This window comes from Henckelia pumila, chromosome 3 (assembly GCF_033568475.1).
Source record: "Henckelia pumila isolate YLH828 chromosome 3, ASM3356847v2, whole genome shotgun sequence".
NCBI classification, from domain to species: domain Eukaryota; kingdom Viridiplantae; phylum Streptophyta; class Magnoliopsida; order Lamiales; family Gesneriaceae; genus Henckelia; species Henckelia pumila.
In genome coordinates, this window is record NC_133122.1 from 198,235,486 (window position 1) to 198,250,950 (window position 15,465).

Here is a 15,465-nt window from a genome sequence, read left to right on the forward strand (position 1 = left end):
CCGGCCCGTTTTGACATGTATAATTAAAATGCTACACCTTTGGGAAAATTCATCGATCCAAACATACCGCTCAAGATGTGACGTAATTTGTGGGCTGTCTTAAATCTTAATTAAACAAGAATTAATAAATAATTATATTATATAAGAAAAATGATGACACAAAAATTTGAAAAACCATCCACCTACCCTAATATAGAATCCGTTGGAATCCTCCAGGCCCCAACCAAACCCCACCACCACCACCCCTAATTCACCATTTTTCTTCCAAATCCAATTCCAAAAAAGATAAACACGCATACAATAAAACAAAAAGAACCAGCAAAGCTAGAGGGAGAAGCTGTGGTTGAGAGAGAGTGAGAATCAAGAATTTTTTCAGGCTACCCACGATCCAGTTTGCTCCACGGCAGTTGCCTTCAATCCATCTGAATCAGATATATAATAATCAAGAAATATGCCCTCTGGTTCTAAGAAGCGAAAAGCTGCCAGGAAAAAGAAGGAAAACCAGTCTGTTTCTAATCACTCTGATGGTATAAAACTCTTTCTTTGAAGTTTTTAAATTGAAAAAGGGTGTTGTTTCTTGATTTTTATAGTAGCTCGTACAGACCCCATGTGACGTTTAATTATTCTTACATCTTTTTCTAACTTTACAGTTGGGTTTTCATCAATTTGGCTTCGTGGGTGTCGCTTGAAAATGTGTTTCTTCGATTGATTTAGCATCATTTTCTATTGTTGTGATGTATGCTCGTGTATTGAATTAATATGTTTGCTTTCTTTGAACAGTAGTTGAGATCGGATTTAAGGACTTGTGTTAGTATTTGTTGTCCTTTTCAGTTTTGATTATTGATTTCTGAATTCTGTTTTCGTTCTCGATTTTGTTCTTGACTGTTTCGAAATGGATCAAAATACGGTAGGGGATGATGACGTCAAGCAGCAAGATGATAAAGACAGTGATGTTGGGGAGCTTAGCTCTCCCACCTCACAAGACCACAATGGCCACCAAGACCTTTTGACTGAGGGGGGCGAAGAAGAAATTGAGAAGGGAGAGAACACTTCTCATACTCCCGCTGAAGAATCATTGAAAACTAAGGACAGTGAAGAGCCAAGTATTGTGGTGGAGGACGATGTTGTTGTTCCAGTTGACAGGGAATTCGAGATTGAGGATAAATCTAGTAAAAAGGCTGATGGGAATTCGTCCCGGAGCTCCAGTAGATCCAGTAGTGGAAATAGTAGCGATAGCAGTTCAGATGACGAGTCTCATTGTATCAAGAAAGGTGAAGCTGCAAAAGATATTGCTCCGGTTCTCGAGTTGGGAAACGGCAATGAATCTTTTTCTGCAGTGCCAGCTGAGAATATAGTCGGTGCTGAGATTGATGATGGAGTTGATTCAGTTGTGGAAAACTTCCCGACTGAGGAATTAAAGAACATTTCAACCTTGGGTGACAAAGTAGAGACAGATACTTCTATTTCCCCTTTTATAATTGAACCCATAGAATCCGAGGAGAAAAGACTGGGTTTTGTCGAAGACAATGGCAGTTCGACGGTTATCATGGATGTGCCATTGAAGAGGAAGGACGAATCTATTGAGAATATAGTTGCCCCAGATATTAAGGAATGTGTAACCCAGGAAAGTCATGACATTGGAGTTGAACTTGAGAAAGATTCTGGAGTTACCGAGGTACTGTTTGTTTCATGTTACTTTTTGGAACATAGCTCGTGATTCACTGACTATTATACAAAAATCTTTCCCTTTTTTTTCAAAACTTTTTTCAGGTGTTGCTGGTTCCTGCTCCTCGTCCAGTGCAAACGACATGGAAGAGTTGTTGTGGACTGTTTGAGGTGTTTTCAAGGTCCGGGAGATAATTCGAGTTCACAATCTTCCGAAGCTTCAAATGTATTAATCTTTACTCTTGTATCTCATTCTTATCAATGTTCAACATCATAGAAAATCGGAATGAAAGTAATGATAAATCCTCGAATGCTTTGTTGCAGAACCCACAAATGAACATGCTTTGCAGGAATGCACTTGTGTAAAAATGGGAGTGATTTTCGTGATTAGAGATATAAATAATGATACGAAGAATAGCAGGCAAGATCTTGAGTTGTATTATGCCCCAGCGGGAAGTTCCTAGCATATCATCTGTTTTCTCATCGATTTAGCAGTAGCCAGTAGATAGACCTGAACTTTTTTATTTTGTGTGCTGTGGTATGGTTTTTTGGTACAGTTTTATATTTTGCTCTTGGAAACTTGTGGGTTTGCAAAAACTTGTGAACATTTGAAGTTGCATCATATCTACCTGGTATCTATTTTCAGTGTCTTGCTTCAGAGTCGAGTTCGTAATGATGAGAATTTGTTGATTCATTGATCATTGGTTCCTTTGCATTAGACCATTAGTGTTTCCAATTCATGATTTAATGTAAATACTTAACACCTGCGGCACCCTCTACCAAACTGGTTAATGCGCGCTTCTCAAAATTCAACGATCTCACGGCTCAAACAGGATAATGTTGAAATACGAGTTGTACCTTCACATACGACCTTACTTTCTTCTCGGTGATCTGGGCCGTCTAGCGCTCCGGCTGGCGGCTTCTTGACACCTTTGAGTGGGCAATTGTTGCTGTGATGGACAAAGTGTTTCGTTCTATTAGGTTTATTGTTTGGATGTTATTTATGGGTCTACAAGTACTTAGGTAGTGTCTGGGATTGCTTAAAAACAGTGTTTTTGAGCTTTTCTTTTATAAAATTTCAAAAGCAATGTTTTAAGTAATCCCAAAAATTACCCAAGTACTAGCCTGCCTCTCCAAGCTACTTTTTATGTATCTTGTGGTTTGAGTATTGTTCTCTAATCTTTATGCTTCACCTGGTCTTGTTTTGGTGCTTTTCAAAGCTAATTATTGCTTTCCAGTACTGGAACTGCATGTCTAAATTGTTTCAAAATGGATTTTTGATCGAGTTTATGTCTACATATTCATCATTTATTGTTTGTTAAATGTTTGTATCATGTTTATAAATAGTTATATTGTGCATACTAATGATAATTGTTGGTTATTTCTACTAATTCGTCTGTATGTATATGGTTTCACAAAGTCGTCCTCGGATTTTTGTGTGGAACTCTGACTGTGTGTTAAGTGTTTGGATTTATTAAAAAAATAGAGATTTCGAATTGGAATTGGATTTCATGAAATTGAAATTCTTTTTTGGTATTTGATAAGAATTTAAAATATAGAGTAGTATAAATTGATAATATAATTTTTCAGATAAATAATATTTTATAAAATTTGGAAAGAATTTGAATACTACAATTATGTTATATTAATATAATTTTTAAAAATTTTATTTAATTTTTAAAAATTTTATTATAACTTTTTAAAACTCAAATGCAATGAAATACTATCAATTTCATTTCAAAATCTTATTTTACCAAATACTAAAATGAAATTTGTAATCCAAATGATCCGACATTTTTTTTATGAGACGGAAGGATCCGTGCATGTTATTTGAACCGTGATAACATATTATATTGTTAAATTTTTTAATTTATCTAATACATTTGAAATTAATGTATTTTAATACAAAATCGCGAAACATGTCATTAGACAACTTATAACGTTAAATTATGAAACATCTAATGAACATCAACATTTTTTTCTTTTTTAATAGAAACTTAAATTGAAACCATATTCAAACTTTAATAATCAAAGATTTTATTTGAACAAAGATTAAATTGAGATCCAAACCATGACGAACAAAGTACCAAACCAAATAAAATCTTTGATTATTAAAGTTTGAATATGGTTTCAATTTAAGTTTCTATTAAAAAAGAAAAAAAGACGAACAAAGTACCAAACCAAAACCTACATTAAATTTGGTTTTCAATTGCTAATTGTCTTTTCCTCTGTTGTAATACATGTTTAAAAAATAACACAACTGAACAAAATAAACATTCAACCAAGCTTTGGGCATAACCCCAGAAACCAAAGATTTACTAATAATCATGCAACCTCAACCGTGCAAGCTTGTTAGTTATAACTACATAAGTTTTGATGGGCGATCACCGATTTCTTTCCTCTTCTTAGTAGATACATCATGAGCAATTTCTGCACAATATTTCCTGATTCACCAGTCCCCGATGGATTGTCAGCCACAAACCAATTAGTGCCTTCGGTTCAAGTACATTGAACACAACATAATAATCAAGATCAATCGCTGGGGAAAATTGCATTACCTGTTGTGCATCATCAACAACTCAAGCTCCTTGTAGTTAATACGCCAGGGAACTTTTTGAACCCATTCGAAAAGATAGTGTCTAGTGTTCAGTTTAGTTCAATATCTGCACTATAATATTAATATAGTTTAGGGGTGATGTATGAATGATTTGGGTATTTTGATGCCCAACATAGGATATAGATCAGATTTAGTTTGAACTAAACCGAAAAATACTGTATGAATGATTTGGGTATTTTGATGCCCAACATAGGATATGGATCAGATTAAGTTAGTATGTTAGGTCCCTAGGATACCTACCTTTGGGCCTGCGCCAGTTTGCCTGTCGTGCATTCATCAAGTAATTTGAGATCAACCAAATAGTAACACAGCCATGATAAATATTAAGATATCGATAAATCAGGAGAATGCACAATTTTTTTAGAAAGTTTACACATGTAAGCAGGATTATAGTAACAGAAAGCTTGTGAATAGAAGCTAACTATGTCGCAAAGGCCTGTTTTACCATCAATATCTGCCCTGAAACGAAATGTACAGCAACAAGTTGAAATGCTGGACATTAGATACCATGGGCAAGATACCAACCAGACATATTTATAGAGAGTAAAGCAGATGAGGAAATAATAAAATAATATAATATAAAACAAAAATAAATCTGTATCAGCAATCTCAGCCGAAAGATGGTGAATTTGTTTGTGATAATCATTGGAAAATCAGTGACTATTAATAACTTCATCATTGATTGCATGAACAGAGTTCACTGCATTGAAAATTAAAAAAAATTCAATCCAAAAAAATGAATGATAACAAATCTTGAGATATGCAAGCGAGATCAGATGGTAGTGCATGTTTTGTAAGATCATCATTCAATTACAGAATAGGTGGATAAGCATCATCACGCCTCTTTCTGCGTATCTCAATCATCAAAACACTTTGGTAATTAAATCAAAATAGTAAAAACAAAAAAAAAGAAGAGGAAAACAAATCCAGAAAAGAGGAATCAGTTAAAAATGTCAATCACCACATTACATCTGATAGATGTAACTTAAGCCTGGGGCGACAAATTAACTATCATCACGTTCCTCGGTATACACCAATCAAGAGATTAAAATGATTTTTTTTAAAAAAAAAAGATGAGAAAATTGAAACCTTGACAGAAACGAATCGATCGCTGAACAGTGGCCTCTTGAATTTCTTTACCCTTTTCTTGGTGATTTTCATGCCAAGTAACGGCACCGCCATTGCTACTCACCTTCTGAACACAAAGAAACAAGCTTTCAAAACGAAGAAGACGAATGAAATCAACTGAGAAATAAATTAGGGTTCTAACTCTGGTCGGCCGCCCCAACGCAAGGTGAGTATGGATGGGTCAATAGCTCTGCTCTGTGGTTTATATAGAGCGACGCTGGGGGCTCACTAGGGTTTTTTTTAGGGTTTTGAAGTTAGAGATCTGATCTGTAAAAATGGACGGTGAGAGATTTATAAAAAATAAATTTACAATTCTGAATTCTCTTTCTTTTTTTCTTTTTTTTTTTCCTTCTTTTTATCCTTCCCTTTTCGTTTGTATTAAATTATTAATTAAATCCTAGATTAACAACATTTAAAAATTATGGCAAGCTAAATTGCATATTACCTTTACTAAACAAATTAACATATGAGTAACACTTCTGTGAGACAGTCTCATCCGTGAGACGGGTCAACCCTACTCATATTTATAATAATAAGTAATATTTTTGGTATAAATTGTAATACTTTTTAATGGATAACCCATACAAAAGACCCGTCTCATAAAAATGACCCTTGAGATCGTTTGATTGGAGTTTTTGCCTTAACATATATACACTTAATTCATAATTATATCCTTATGGTTTGCTCTTATTCTCAATATTATCTTTGTTCCTTTTTAAAAAAATAAATAAATCTCTTGTTTTGTATTTGTTAATTATCACTCATCTTATCCAATCTCGTGTTCTTCTCGTCATATTATTTATCCATCTATTAATTATTTATTTTACATTAATCAAATCATTAATTATTTATCTTGCATCAATCAAATCATTGAATTTAAATTATAATTTTACCACTTATAAATAATATTATTCATATTTTATTTATTGTTAAAAAGACAAAATGGTAATTTATCATTTTTATATAAAATATAATCAATCAAATAAACTATAATACATCAATCAAATCAAAATATTATATTCACTATCATTTTTTATTTATTTTTTATTACATTATATTACTTATTTATGTATTATTTATCTCTTCATACCTATCAACCGGTACCTAAAATTTAAGCATTAGACTATGTTTCAATTTCGGGCTAGTTTGAATAAAAAAATCATTGGCTTAAAAAATATTTAAATAAGTCCAGCTTTTTAAAATATTTTTATTAAATAAAAAAATAGAAGCGGTTTTAACGTTTGAATAAATATTGTGAAAATGAGTTTTTAAATAGAAACAGAAGCAGAAACAAAAGGCCAAAAATTTTTACTTCTAAAAAAACACTTATTTGAGTTTAAATAAGTGTTTTTTAAAAAAAACAAATGTTGTAACCAAACGCCTAAGTTTTTAAGAATAGTAACACTCCTGTGAGACGGTCTCATCCGTGAGACGGGTCAACCATACTCATATTTATAATAATAAGTAATGCTTTTGGCATAAATTGTAATACTTTTTAATGGATAACCCATATAAGAGATCCGTCTCATAAAAATGGTTAGTTAATGTCATACAATGGTTAGTTAAGGACCGTATGACCTCATTCTATGCTTCCAGATACAAATACATTCATAGTATATGATTTCATCGTATCATGCATCTCTAAATCCTGAAAAGTGGCGCTTTGCGTGCGAAATGTTTCCCCGAATTGGAGTCCAAAGTGGGTTTAATTAACCAACTTGAGTACTAAAAAACTTACCAAACAATAGATAAAAATAAAACTCACCCATAAACCTGGCTAATCATTGGTACCAAACATTGCCTAGGTAAACAAAAAAAAAGGAAAAATAAGGGATATATACCTGGTCTTGTTTTTAATTCAATAGATAGACCTATGATCGAAAAGACTATATTGCTCCTGCTTTAAGTGTTTTCTCTCTCCTTCTTTTTCTTTCATCTGCGTTGTTTTTTTTTCTGTCTTTTTTTCTTTCTCTCCTTCCTCCTTTTCCCTCATCCTCTTCTTCTTTTTTTTTTTTGTTACATTTACAAAGCAGTCGATCGCCTTCCCTACCAAGTGGACCGCTTGGGTCAACCAAGCTTGGGTTGACCCAAGCCGGGCAGCCCGGCTTGGTCGACCCAGGCTTGGGTCAACCCAAACCATTGTATATATATTTAAAAAACAAGACCCTTTGACTGAATTAAACCATTGTATATTTTATTGAAAAAAAAAACCAAACTACCCTTAATTGAGACCCTTTGACTGAATTAAAAAGTCAAAAGTCCCTTTTATTGAATTAAAAACAAGACCAGACCTATATATTTAAATGGCCCAAAAAAAATCGGAAATATTTTAATAAATGAACTTGGTCAAACTACTTTGTTTGGAAAACTAACCATCTTCAAGTGCAGTTTTCGAATAAATGAGCCCGAGAAAGTTAATTTTCGAAAAAAACAGTTTGACCAATGTTATTTTGCAAACTAAATTTAAGTCCCACTTATTGAATTAGGGGAGATTTGGGATCGATGAAATTAAGGATTATGGATTCTGATTGTTCAATTGAGAGCAAAGCTAAAATCACGCTGTCTGAAATGAAGATTCAATATAAAACCTGATGGATATATTAGCACATGGAAACTATAAATACAAAATTAGGAAGAAAACTTAGTTTGCCTCTTTCGTTAAGATACTGATATTTCATATCTTTCTTAAAAGGGTTGACCCTGAAGGGACCCCATCCCACATAGGGGAGATTTGGGATCGATGAAATTAAGGATTATGGATTCTGATTGTTCAATTGAGAGCAAAGATGAAATCACGCTGTCTGAAATGAAGATTCAATATAAAACCTGATGGATATATTAGCACATGGAAACTATAAATACAAAATTAGGAAGAAAACTTAGTTTGTCTCTTTCGTTAAGATACTGATATTTCATATCTTTCTTAAAAGGGTTGACCCCGAAGGAACTCCATCCCACATGAGTCAGAGGTCCATTGGACCATGCGAGGGTTAAATCGAGGGATGTGCACGAGTAGGCAGGGACCTGAGGGAGGGAACAACATGGTCCAACCCCCAGAGCATACCCCTAAATATTTCAATGAGGAATATGCTCCACACGAGGATCGAACCCGCAACGCTGGGAAATTTCTTCCCACGTCACCTCAGGCCTTACCAACTCGCCTATGCCCCTGTGGGCGATATTTCATATCTTTTGTTTTCTCTTTGTTCGGATCCATCGATTTTTCGAAAAAAAATGACAATTAATTTTTAGATTAAAAAATTTCAACAGTGTACAATTTATTCGGAATTGAATTCTGTTGTTTTTGCTCGATTTCATTTGTGTTTTTGGATATATGTGTAAATATATATTACTCCATCCGTCCTAATTATATTGTCCACGTTTTTTTTTTTTTGTTCCAAATATATAGTCATATACCATATTTAGTAATATTTTTTTACACTTTTTTATTAATATACCCCTATTAACTACACCTTGAAAATTGTACAATAATTTTTTAATACATTGAATAGGGATAAAATATAAAGTTTATATAAAATTTGCTTTCCCAATATATTTTTCTTAATCTGTGTGAAAATCCAAAGAGTACAATATATATGGAACGGAGGAGTAAAACTCAAGAAGTAATTATGATAATATCACCTGTTAGAAAGCAAACTCCAAACATCTGTAACATCTTTTGGAAATGCATTATGTATACTGTACATAACTTCTATTACCCTTGTGAGTTCCACACATTATTCAGCAGAATCCAACACACAAATCTTCTTGGGAGAACACGAATCCAAGCAACTATAAATCGAACAGTGGAACTCATAAGAATTTGGAGTTGAGGGTGTAATGTCTATCCAATCTTTCTCAACCTTCTCCACGTATGAATGAGACGTAAGAACGGCATGAAACTGAAGTTTGTCTATGTGGTTCACCCATTTCTTCATAAAACTTATGGAGAATAACATATCGAAATGTTCCTCAGACATTGTAGCATCGTAGAGATGGATTCCAATGTTTGATTTGCTTGAATCAACTAGGCCTAAAAATGCACTACCGTGTATGTGTTTTCCAGTGGCACTGCAAACCTGTCAGAGAAAAAACAAGGAAGCAAGTTGAGGGAGATGATGAATTTGATATTCATTGGTATATAACATCTCACATTCAATTTAAACATAATATTTTTCTTCTTGGTCATTGGACAATTCAATACACTACACATTGCCCAAGTTGTGATTACATGGAGAAGGTCTGAAGCAATATCTGGAAAGAGAAGTAGATTTCTAGAGAAGAGGGAGATAGGACAGAAATAAATTGGACAGGAAACAGGAGATGTGGAATATAAATAGCTTGGAGATGATCAACAACTCAACAGTATGTCTCACCTCAATATACTCCACACCCATTTCATGCAGTCGGTCCAACAAGTTTTCAGATGAAAGTAAGCTAACAAAACCACCTGATCCAACTGGTCTTTGGAGGAATTCCCAAGGTGACTTCATCAATATCTTATGCTTGCCTTGTTCATCTAGAAAGCTGCTGACAACTGGAAGTGTCTCTTCTTCCAAAAACCAGACCTGTTAGAAGTTCAGGTGACATGCAATGAGAGAAACCGCTGATTGAACGAGTGCTACATGAAAATTTTGTCTCATTAGCTAGAAAATTAAATTGACAAGTCTATGGCATGACATTAATCATTCCAACTCCAAGTAATAAGTCCTCACGAGGACAGAATAACATTCACGGCAAATATTTTACAACCGTAATAGTTCCACCCCCAAAACCAAAATTCGAATTATAGAAAATCATGTATCCTACCTTTTGAGGATCAAATGCAAAGTGGTCATGAAGAGAAAACAACTCTTGCAGAGAACTGACAGAATGAGCAGAACAGACTAACATCAGAGGTACAGATGGACGGTTTTTCACCTGCAAAAAGCAAAGGCATGACTCAGATGATATTGCAGAGGGTAACCCTCTTCTACACGGCTAACAACAAAATTTATCAATGGTGAAGTACTTCTTAAAACACCAAGTTGAGGGATTCTAGTATGACAACATTTCTTCTGCAAAACTAGATTGCATCCAAACATAAACAGATATGACAGAACTAGCTTTATAATTTTGTAAGAATTATCACATAAAAAAATGTATCAATAGCACCTCAACAAGTCCATGGGGATCATCTAGTAGCTCTTTCACGAGAAGAGAGGCCTTCTCACTTTCTTTGGAGTTGACAACACTGTTATTAGGATCTCTTTCAATCTCCTCCATTTCCTCCAACACCAAACATATAGCAACCTTGCCACCAGAAGCCAATACGTCACCCTCCCTTTGTAGTTTCCAGTATAAATCAGACAGTTTTCCACCTTGAGCAGAAATAGGATTGTCAGCTACTTTTAGAGTGCTGTCTTTTGGTACTGCACTCAAAATCTGTGGCACATTTTGCCTGAATTGAGAAATGAAATAGCATATGGAGTCAATATTCCAACAAAACTTGCTTGGAAACGTTAAACATTGCTTATGCAACAGCACATCAGAGTAAGATCACAATATTTAAAATGTTTAACCTTGCAAAGGGGGTCTCAATATATTGCAGGGCCTGCTGAAGCAATTTTGAATTTACAGTCACTATTTGATTTGCAAGCAAGCTTGCATTGTCCTTCTCCCCATATCTAAATCCATGAAACACGTGTTGCTGCTCCATTTCACATAGTTTCTTTTTAGCCGCTATCAACTGCCTTTGAAACTTTTTCCTTTCTTTCCATTCCTGAAGCAGACAACAGATACCATGACAACCGAGCAGACCACATTCATGAAAATCAAGTTGAGCTGATAATCTTGCCTATTACTTGATAAATATGATTAGCGAAGGTGATCCCAAAGACAACTTTTTACACACACCATCTAGGGCACCGAAGAAATCTTGTCAAACAAAGATATTTATCGATTATATCATTATAAAAAAAATGAGTATATTTAATAGAAAAAACAAGAGAAATTTTGTAAAAAGTCATCAAATGAGTTAGGTAGCTCTCTAGGTTAAATATTAAGAAACAAATATGTCCGACCGAGAAAAACTGAATAAGGAAGAGATTCAAATGGGGGTAGTTCAAAAGAATACACAAATGTAGGTAATGGCTTAGGGCCTGGATTCGAGTTGCACCGTGTCTGTGAATGAAAAGATCAAAAGAATAAACAAGGAGAAACCAGTTGCCGGATAAGTATCTCAAGGCGCTGCTCAGACATAAATAAGGAGATTACGTAGGTTGTTTCAGCAGTAAAAGAAAATAAAAATTGATCGAACAGAATTGTGAAATACCTGTTCACAAAAAGAATGAGAAGCAAGTGACAAAGAAACAGTGAGAAAGCCAAATGGGATGACTCATTAGTCATTAGGCATAGAGAGTTACATAAAATCCAACAACATATATTGATAGCAATTAGTGAAGTGCGAAAGATTATGCCTCACAAGCTCACGTCTGTCTTTCTTGGACCTCTCATGTGAGCGAATATTCAAATCTAGTAGCCCCTTTGGGGGTGTAATAAGCATTTCTCTTTTTTCCAGATCAACCTCAGGAACAATTGCTTCCACAAATGGAACCCACGCAACAGGACCCGAGTCAAATTCCCCAACTTGCGACTTTTTAATCGGACCTTCTATGCTTTCCGACAAGTTAAGCCTGACTTGTAGAAGATCACTTGCTCCACTATTGAAAACATTAACGACAGTTCCCACAGGTTCCCCAGACTCCTAAAAAGTCCAAATTAGTAAAAGGAATGTCAATGTAAAGACTAATCAGATACCAATTTTTAATCAAAAAGAAATTGCAGCCAGAGTTGTCATTATTTCAACAATGACAAAAGTAGGAATAACAATAATAAATACTCAATAGCACAGACAAATTTCACAAATTGACTCACGAGTCAATAATGACATTTGGCCTCCCAAGTGATACCTTCAACTAGTTATTTCATATTACATGAATGATTTTGACGAAATTTCAATGTCTATTCAGGCCATGACCAAAGAAATAGTCAATAGTTAATAAAACATATATTTAAAAGGAAAAATAGATGGCTACTCTTTCCTTGTAATACAAAGGTATGCAAAAGTCGAACAAATTGATGGAAACAAAATCTTTCTTCCAACAATTGCACAGTCCTTATAAAAAAACACACCTTAAGAATCACTTTCATCCCAATAAGATCACGAGTATAGAACTCGGCTTCTTCAAGCATGGGCCTATCTTCATCTGTTACCAATAAAGTTGACCCAACAAGTTTTCGTGCCTGAACCAAAATATCTCCTATCAAGACATCATTCTTGAGTAGGCATAAACAATCATACTCAAAGAATGAACCCTACAACACCTGTTCCACGGTATTGATTTCATTAAATTTTAGAATCCAACTTTGTCCTGGGTGCCCACGGCCCTCTAACAGTTCAATTTCTTGAATGGTCTCGGTTCCTGAAATTTTCTGCTTCAACCATCGAGTTCCTGGCTAGAGGTAAAAGCGGCCCCCATTTAGACAAAATATAATACTTTGTTGCATTCTTAATTCATATGCCAATAATCTCACTTTTGTACTCAAAACTGTTTTCCTTTAAGAAGTTGGTGAAAGAGAGGAGGGGGAGGAATTGATTGATAAGTAAACGGACTTTATAAGCATTATTTTCAGTGAGTTCTTATAATTTCAGATTTGCTACCTTTGAAAATCTCAGATCAGGAAAATCTGTGCTAGGCTTTATCCGAACCTCTCCTCGAATCCCATGGACACCACTAATATAACCAGTCTCAACGAATCTTGAAGTAGATGAATTGGTCTCAACATGCACTGGTGCAGCTAAAAGTGGACAGAAACAGCAAATTCAAATGAAATTCAATTGCCATCACTGAAAACTAGACATAAAAAGAAACTCATGTGCATCATGACTATGTCGCTGCACAACAAACAAATTTAGCAACAACGTGTTCCTTTTCCGTCATGTACAACAGAATGGAAAGATATAATCAAGTAGCAAGAACCTCGCGGCTTCATAAAAATTAGAAATTTACCACTGGACAGTCAAAAAAATAAAAATAAAATAAAATAACGGGGAACGAAGTTGAACGATATTGTTGCTAACATTATCATAAATCCCGACAGCCTCCGCCAAATCTCCCGATAACTATAAGCAAAAAAATGACAAACAAAACGAAAAGATAAGAACTTGAGTGTAAAACGGTTACCAGAAGAACTGATACTAGTAGAGCGAGAAGATTGGTGCGGAGACGAAGAAGATGATAGTAATTTGCTGGAACTTGAGAAAACATTCACTTGATGTATCGTTGAAAGAAACGTAGATCTCTGAAAATTCGAGGGAGAGATATAATTTGAAGAACAGCAGAGAATCGAAGAGCTCTGCATTTTTCTGGTTGTAAAACACTGGTTCGCTATTTTCTCTTCTCTAGCTGGATATGTTAGTTTTACGCATTCTCCTTAAAATGAACGTGCAACATTTGAGGCACAGAGTACAATCTTAATGAAGATCCGGCTGTTTGGGTTTAAGAATAAATATCTTTTAACAAAGAAAAATGATTACGCAAGAAAGTCCATAAATAGTATCCACAAATTCCAGGCCTGGCATTCTTGTAAACTGTTGAGCTGAGTCCCAAGCCCAATTTAACTGGACTCGAGGATTTGATTCTGGCTCGGCACTTTCTCTGGCACATCGAACGTGCTATTGGTCCAAACACGTGAGATCCATATTAGACCTCGTGCCCAAAAAAGAAAAAAAAACATTTATCAACCAGTGTCATTCTGGTAATGAACTCGAATACTCAACCTGGTAAATAGTGTTTTTACTCCAGCGATAATGGATAACAATTGATCCCCGTGTGTAAAAGGGGATTGGAAAATTTTCAATCTTTTTTTCTGAAACTTAGGTGGGTGTATTCAATCCAGAGTTTTAATGACTTTTAGTGACTTTTTAAAATGATAGACTTTTGTGGAGTTGATGGATTTTTATTGACTTTTATAGAATCTCACGGATTTACAAACAGATTTTCATGGATTCTTTGTAGACTTTTGCAGGACTTTTATAGAGATTTGTAAACTTTTCATACAATTACATGAATTTGTATCTTAAATATATATTTTTTTTCTTTGAAGTAATAATTGTTTGACATATATAATAACTTTATGGGAAAATTGCAAATTTAATCATGTATGTTTGACACTTTGCGATTTTAGTTCTCTATATTTTCACGTTTCAGTTTTAGTCATTCATGTTCTATTTTTGGCAATTTCGGTCCTTTTTATTCAAAAATGCTTACGTGGCACTGTACATGTCAGCTCCACATCAGCACTGAATTTGTGTCACGTCAGCGCCACGTCGAAAAAGGATTAAAATTGCCGAAAAAACTAAGATAGCGGTTTGCGATTTTGGTCCTCTATGTTTTCACATTTCAGTTAGTCCTGCATGTTTTATTTTTGACAATTTCGGTCCTTTTATTCAAAAATGCTTATGTGACACTGTACACGTCAGCTCACATCAGCATTGAATTGATGCCACGTAAAAAAATACTAAAATTGTCAAAAAAAAATAAAGATAACGGACTAAAATTAAAATATGAAAATATAAAGGACTGAAATCGCAAAATGATAAACATACAGGACAAAAAAAATAATTTTTCCTAAATTTATTTGAAATATTTTTTTAATTTATTGATAAAAATGGATTTTATTTATTTTAAATGTATATATATATATATTATTGTACCAAAATTATAAACTAAAAACTTTGTGATTGTGTAAAATTATTTTTTTAAAAAAACATCTGATAACTTATAAATTATTTTATCAATTATATCATAAAAATTTATTTGTTTTTTTATAATGTCTGTTATCCGCTATTCAAATATTTGAATTAAATCATATTATAATTTATTGAATCATATATTATTATCATTAAATATTATAACTATTGATATAAATCATATATTAAAAAGCACAAAATATTTGGAAAATTTCAAATTTTTAAATAATATTTTTTCTTTTGATTTTTGGAGAAGAACGAA

At 34.0% G+C, this 15,465-nt stretch overlaps 2 protein-coding genes and 3 non-coding genes across 7 annotated transcripts; 1 reads left to right on the top strand and 4 right to left on the bottom strand.

Moving 5' to 3' along the window:
- Positions 1-211: 211 nt before the first annotated feature.
- Positions 212-2,310, top strand: LOC140892070 (uncharacterized). The gene is made up of 4 exons (XM_073300818.1): positions 212-527; positions 912-1,675; positions 1,771-1,891; positions 1,990-2,310. Exons 1-3 carry the CDS (start codon positions 452-454, stop codon positions 1,858-1,860), a joined length of 930 nt encoding a protein of 309 aa, XP_073156919.1. The 5' UTR covers positions 212-451; the 3' UTR covers positions 1,861-1,891; positions 1,990-2,310.
- A 2,574-nt stretch (positions 2,311-4,884) lies between these two features.
- LOC140893650 (small nucleolar RNA Z196/R39/R59 family) lies at positions 4,885-4,969 on the bottom strand. The gene has a single exon (XR_012153244.1). It is a non-coding gene; the product is annotated as a small nucleolar RNA Z196/R39/R59 family (small nucleolar RNA).
- A 79-nt stretch (positions 4,970-5,048) lies between these two features.
- On the bottom strand, positions 5,049-5,128 carry LOC140893649 (small nucleolar RNA Z195/SNORD33/SNORD32 family). The gene has a single exon (XR_012153243.1). It is a non-coding gene; the product is annotated as a small nucleolar RNA Z195/SNORD33/SNORD32 family (small nucleolar RNA).
- A 91-nt stretch (positions 5,129-5,219) lies between these two features.
- On the bottom strand, positions 5,220-5,304 carry LOC140893686 (small nucleolar RNA U31b). Its single transcript, XR_012153278.1, has one exon. It is a non-coding gene; the product is annotated as a small nucleolar RNA U31b (small nucleolar RNA).
- A 3,716-nt stretch (positions 5,305-9,020) lies between these two features.
- On the bottom strand, positions 9,021-13,902 carry LOC140890697 (uncharacterized). 3 transcript variants are annotated; one of them, XM_073298682.1, is made up of 10 exons: positions 13,636-13,902; positions 13,113-13,240; positions 12,776-12,907; positions 12,584-12,694; positions 11,874-12,155; positions 10,972-11,171; positions 10,565-10,850; positions 10,220-10,330; positions 9,787-9,978; positions 9,021-9,489 (listed from the first exon to the last, which is right to left on the bottom strand). In XM_073298682.1, exons 1-10 carry the CDS (start codon positions 13,811-13,813, stop codon positions 9,148-9,150), a joined length of 1,962 nt encoding a protein of 653 aa, XP_073154783.1. In that variant the 5' UTR covers positions 13,814-13,902; the 3' UTR covers positions 9,021-9,147. The 3 variants fall into 3 exon arrangements, with proteins under 3 accessions (XP_073154783.1, XP_073154781.1, XP_073154784.1); XM_073298680.1 differs by having other exon boundaries at positions 13,113-13,249; positions 13,636-13,901; XM_073298683.1 differs by lacking the exon at positions 13,636-13,902 and having other exon boundaries at positions 12,776-12,903; positions 13,113-13,250.
- Positions 13,903-15,465: the final 1,563 nt, after the last annotated feature.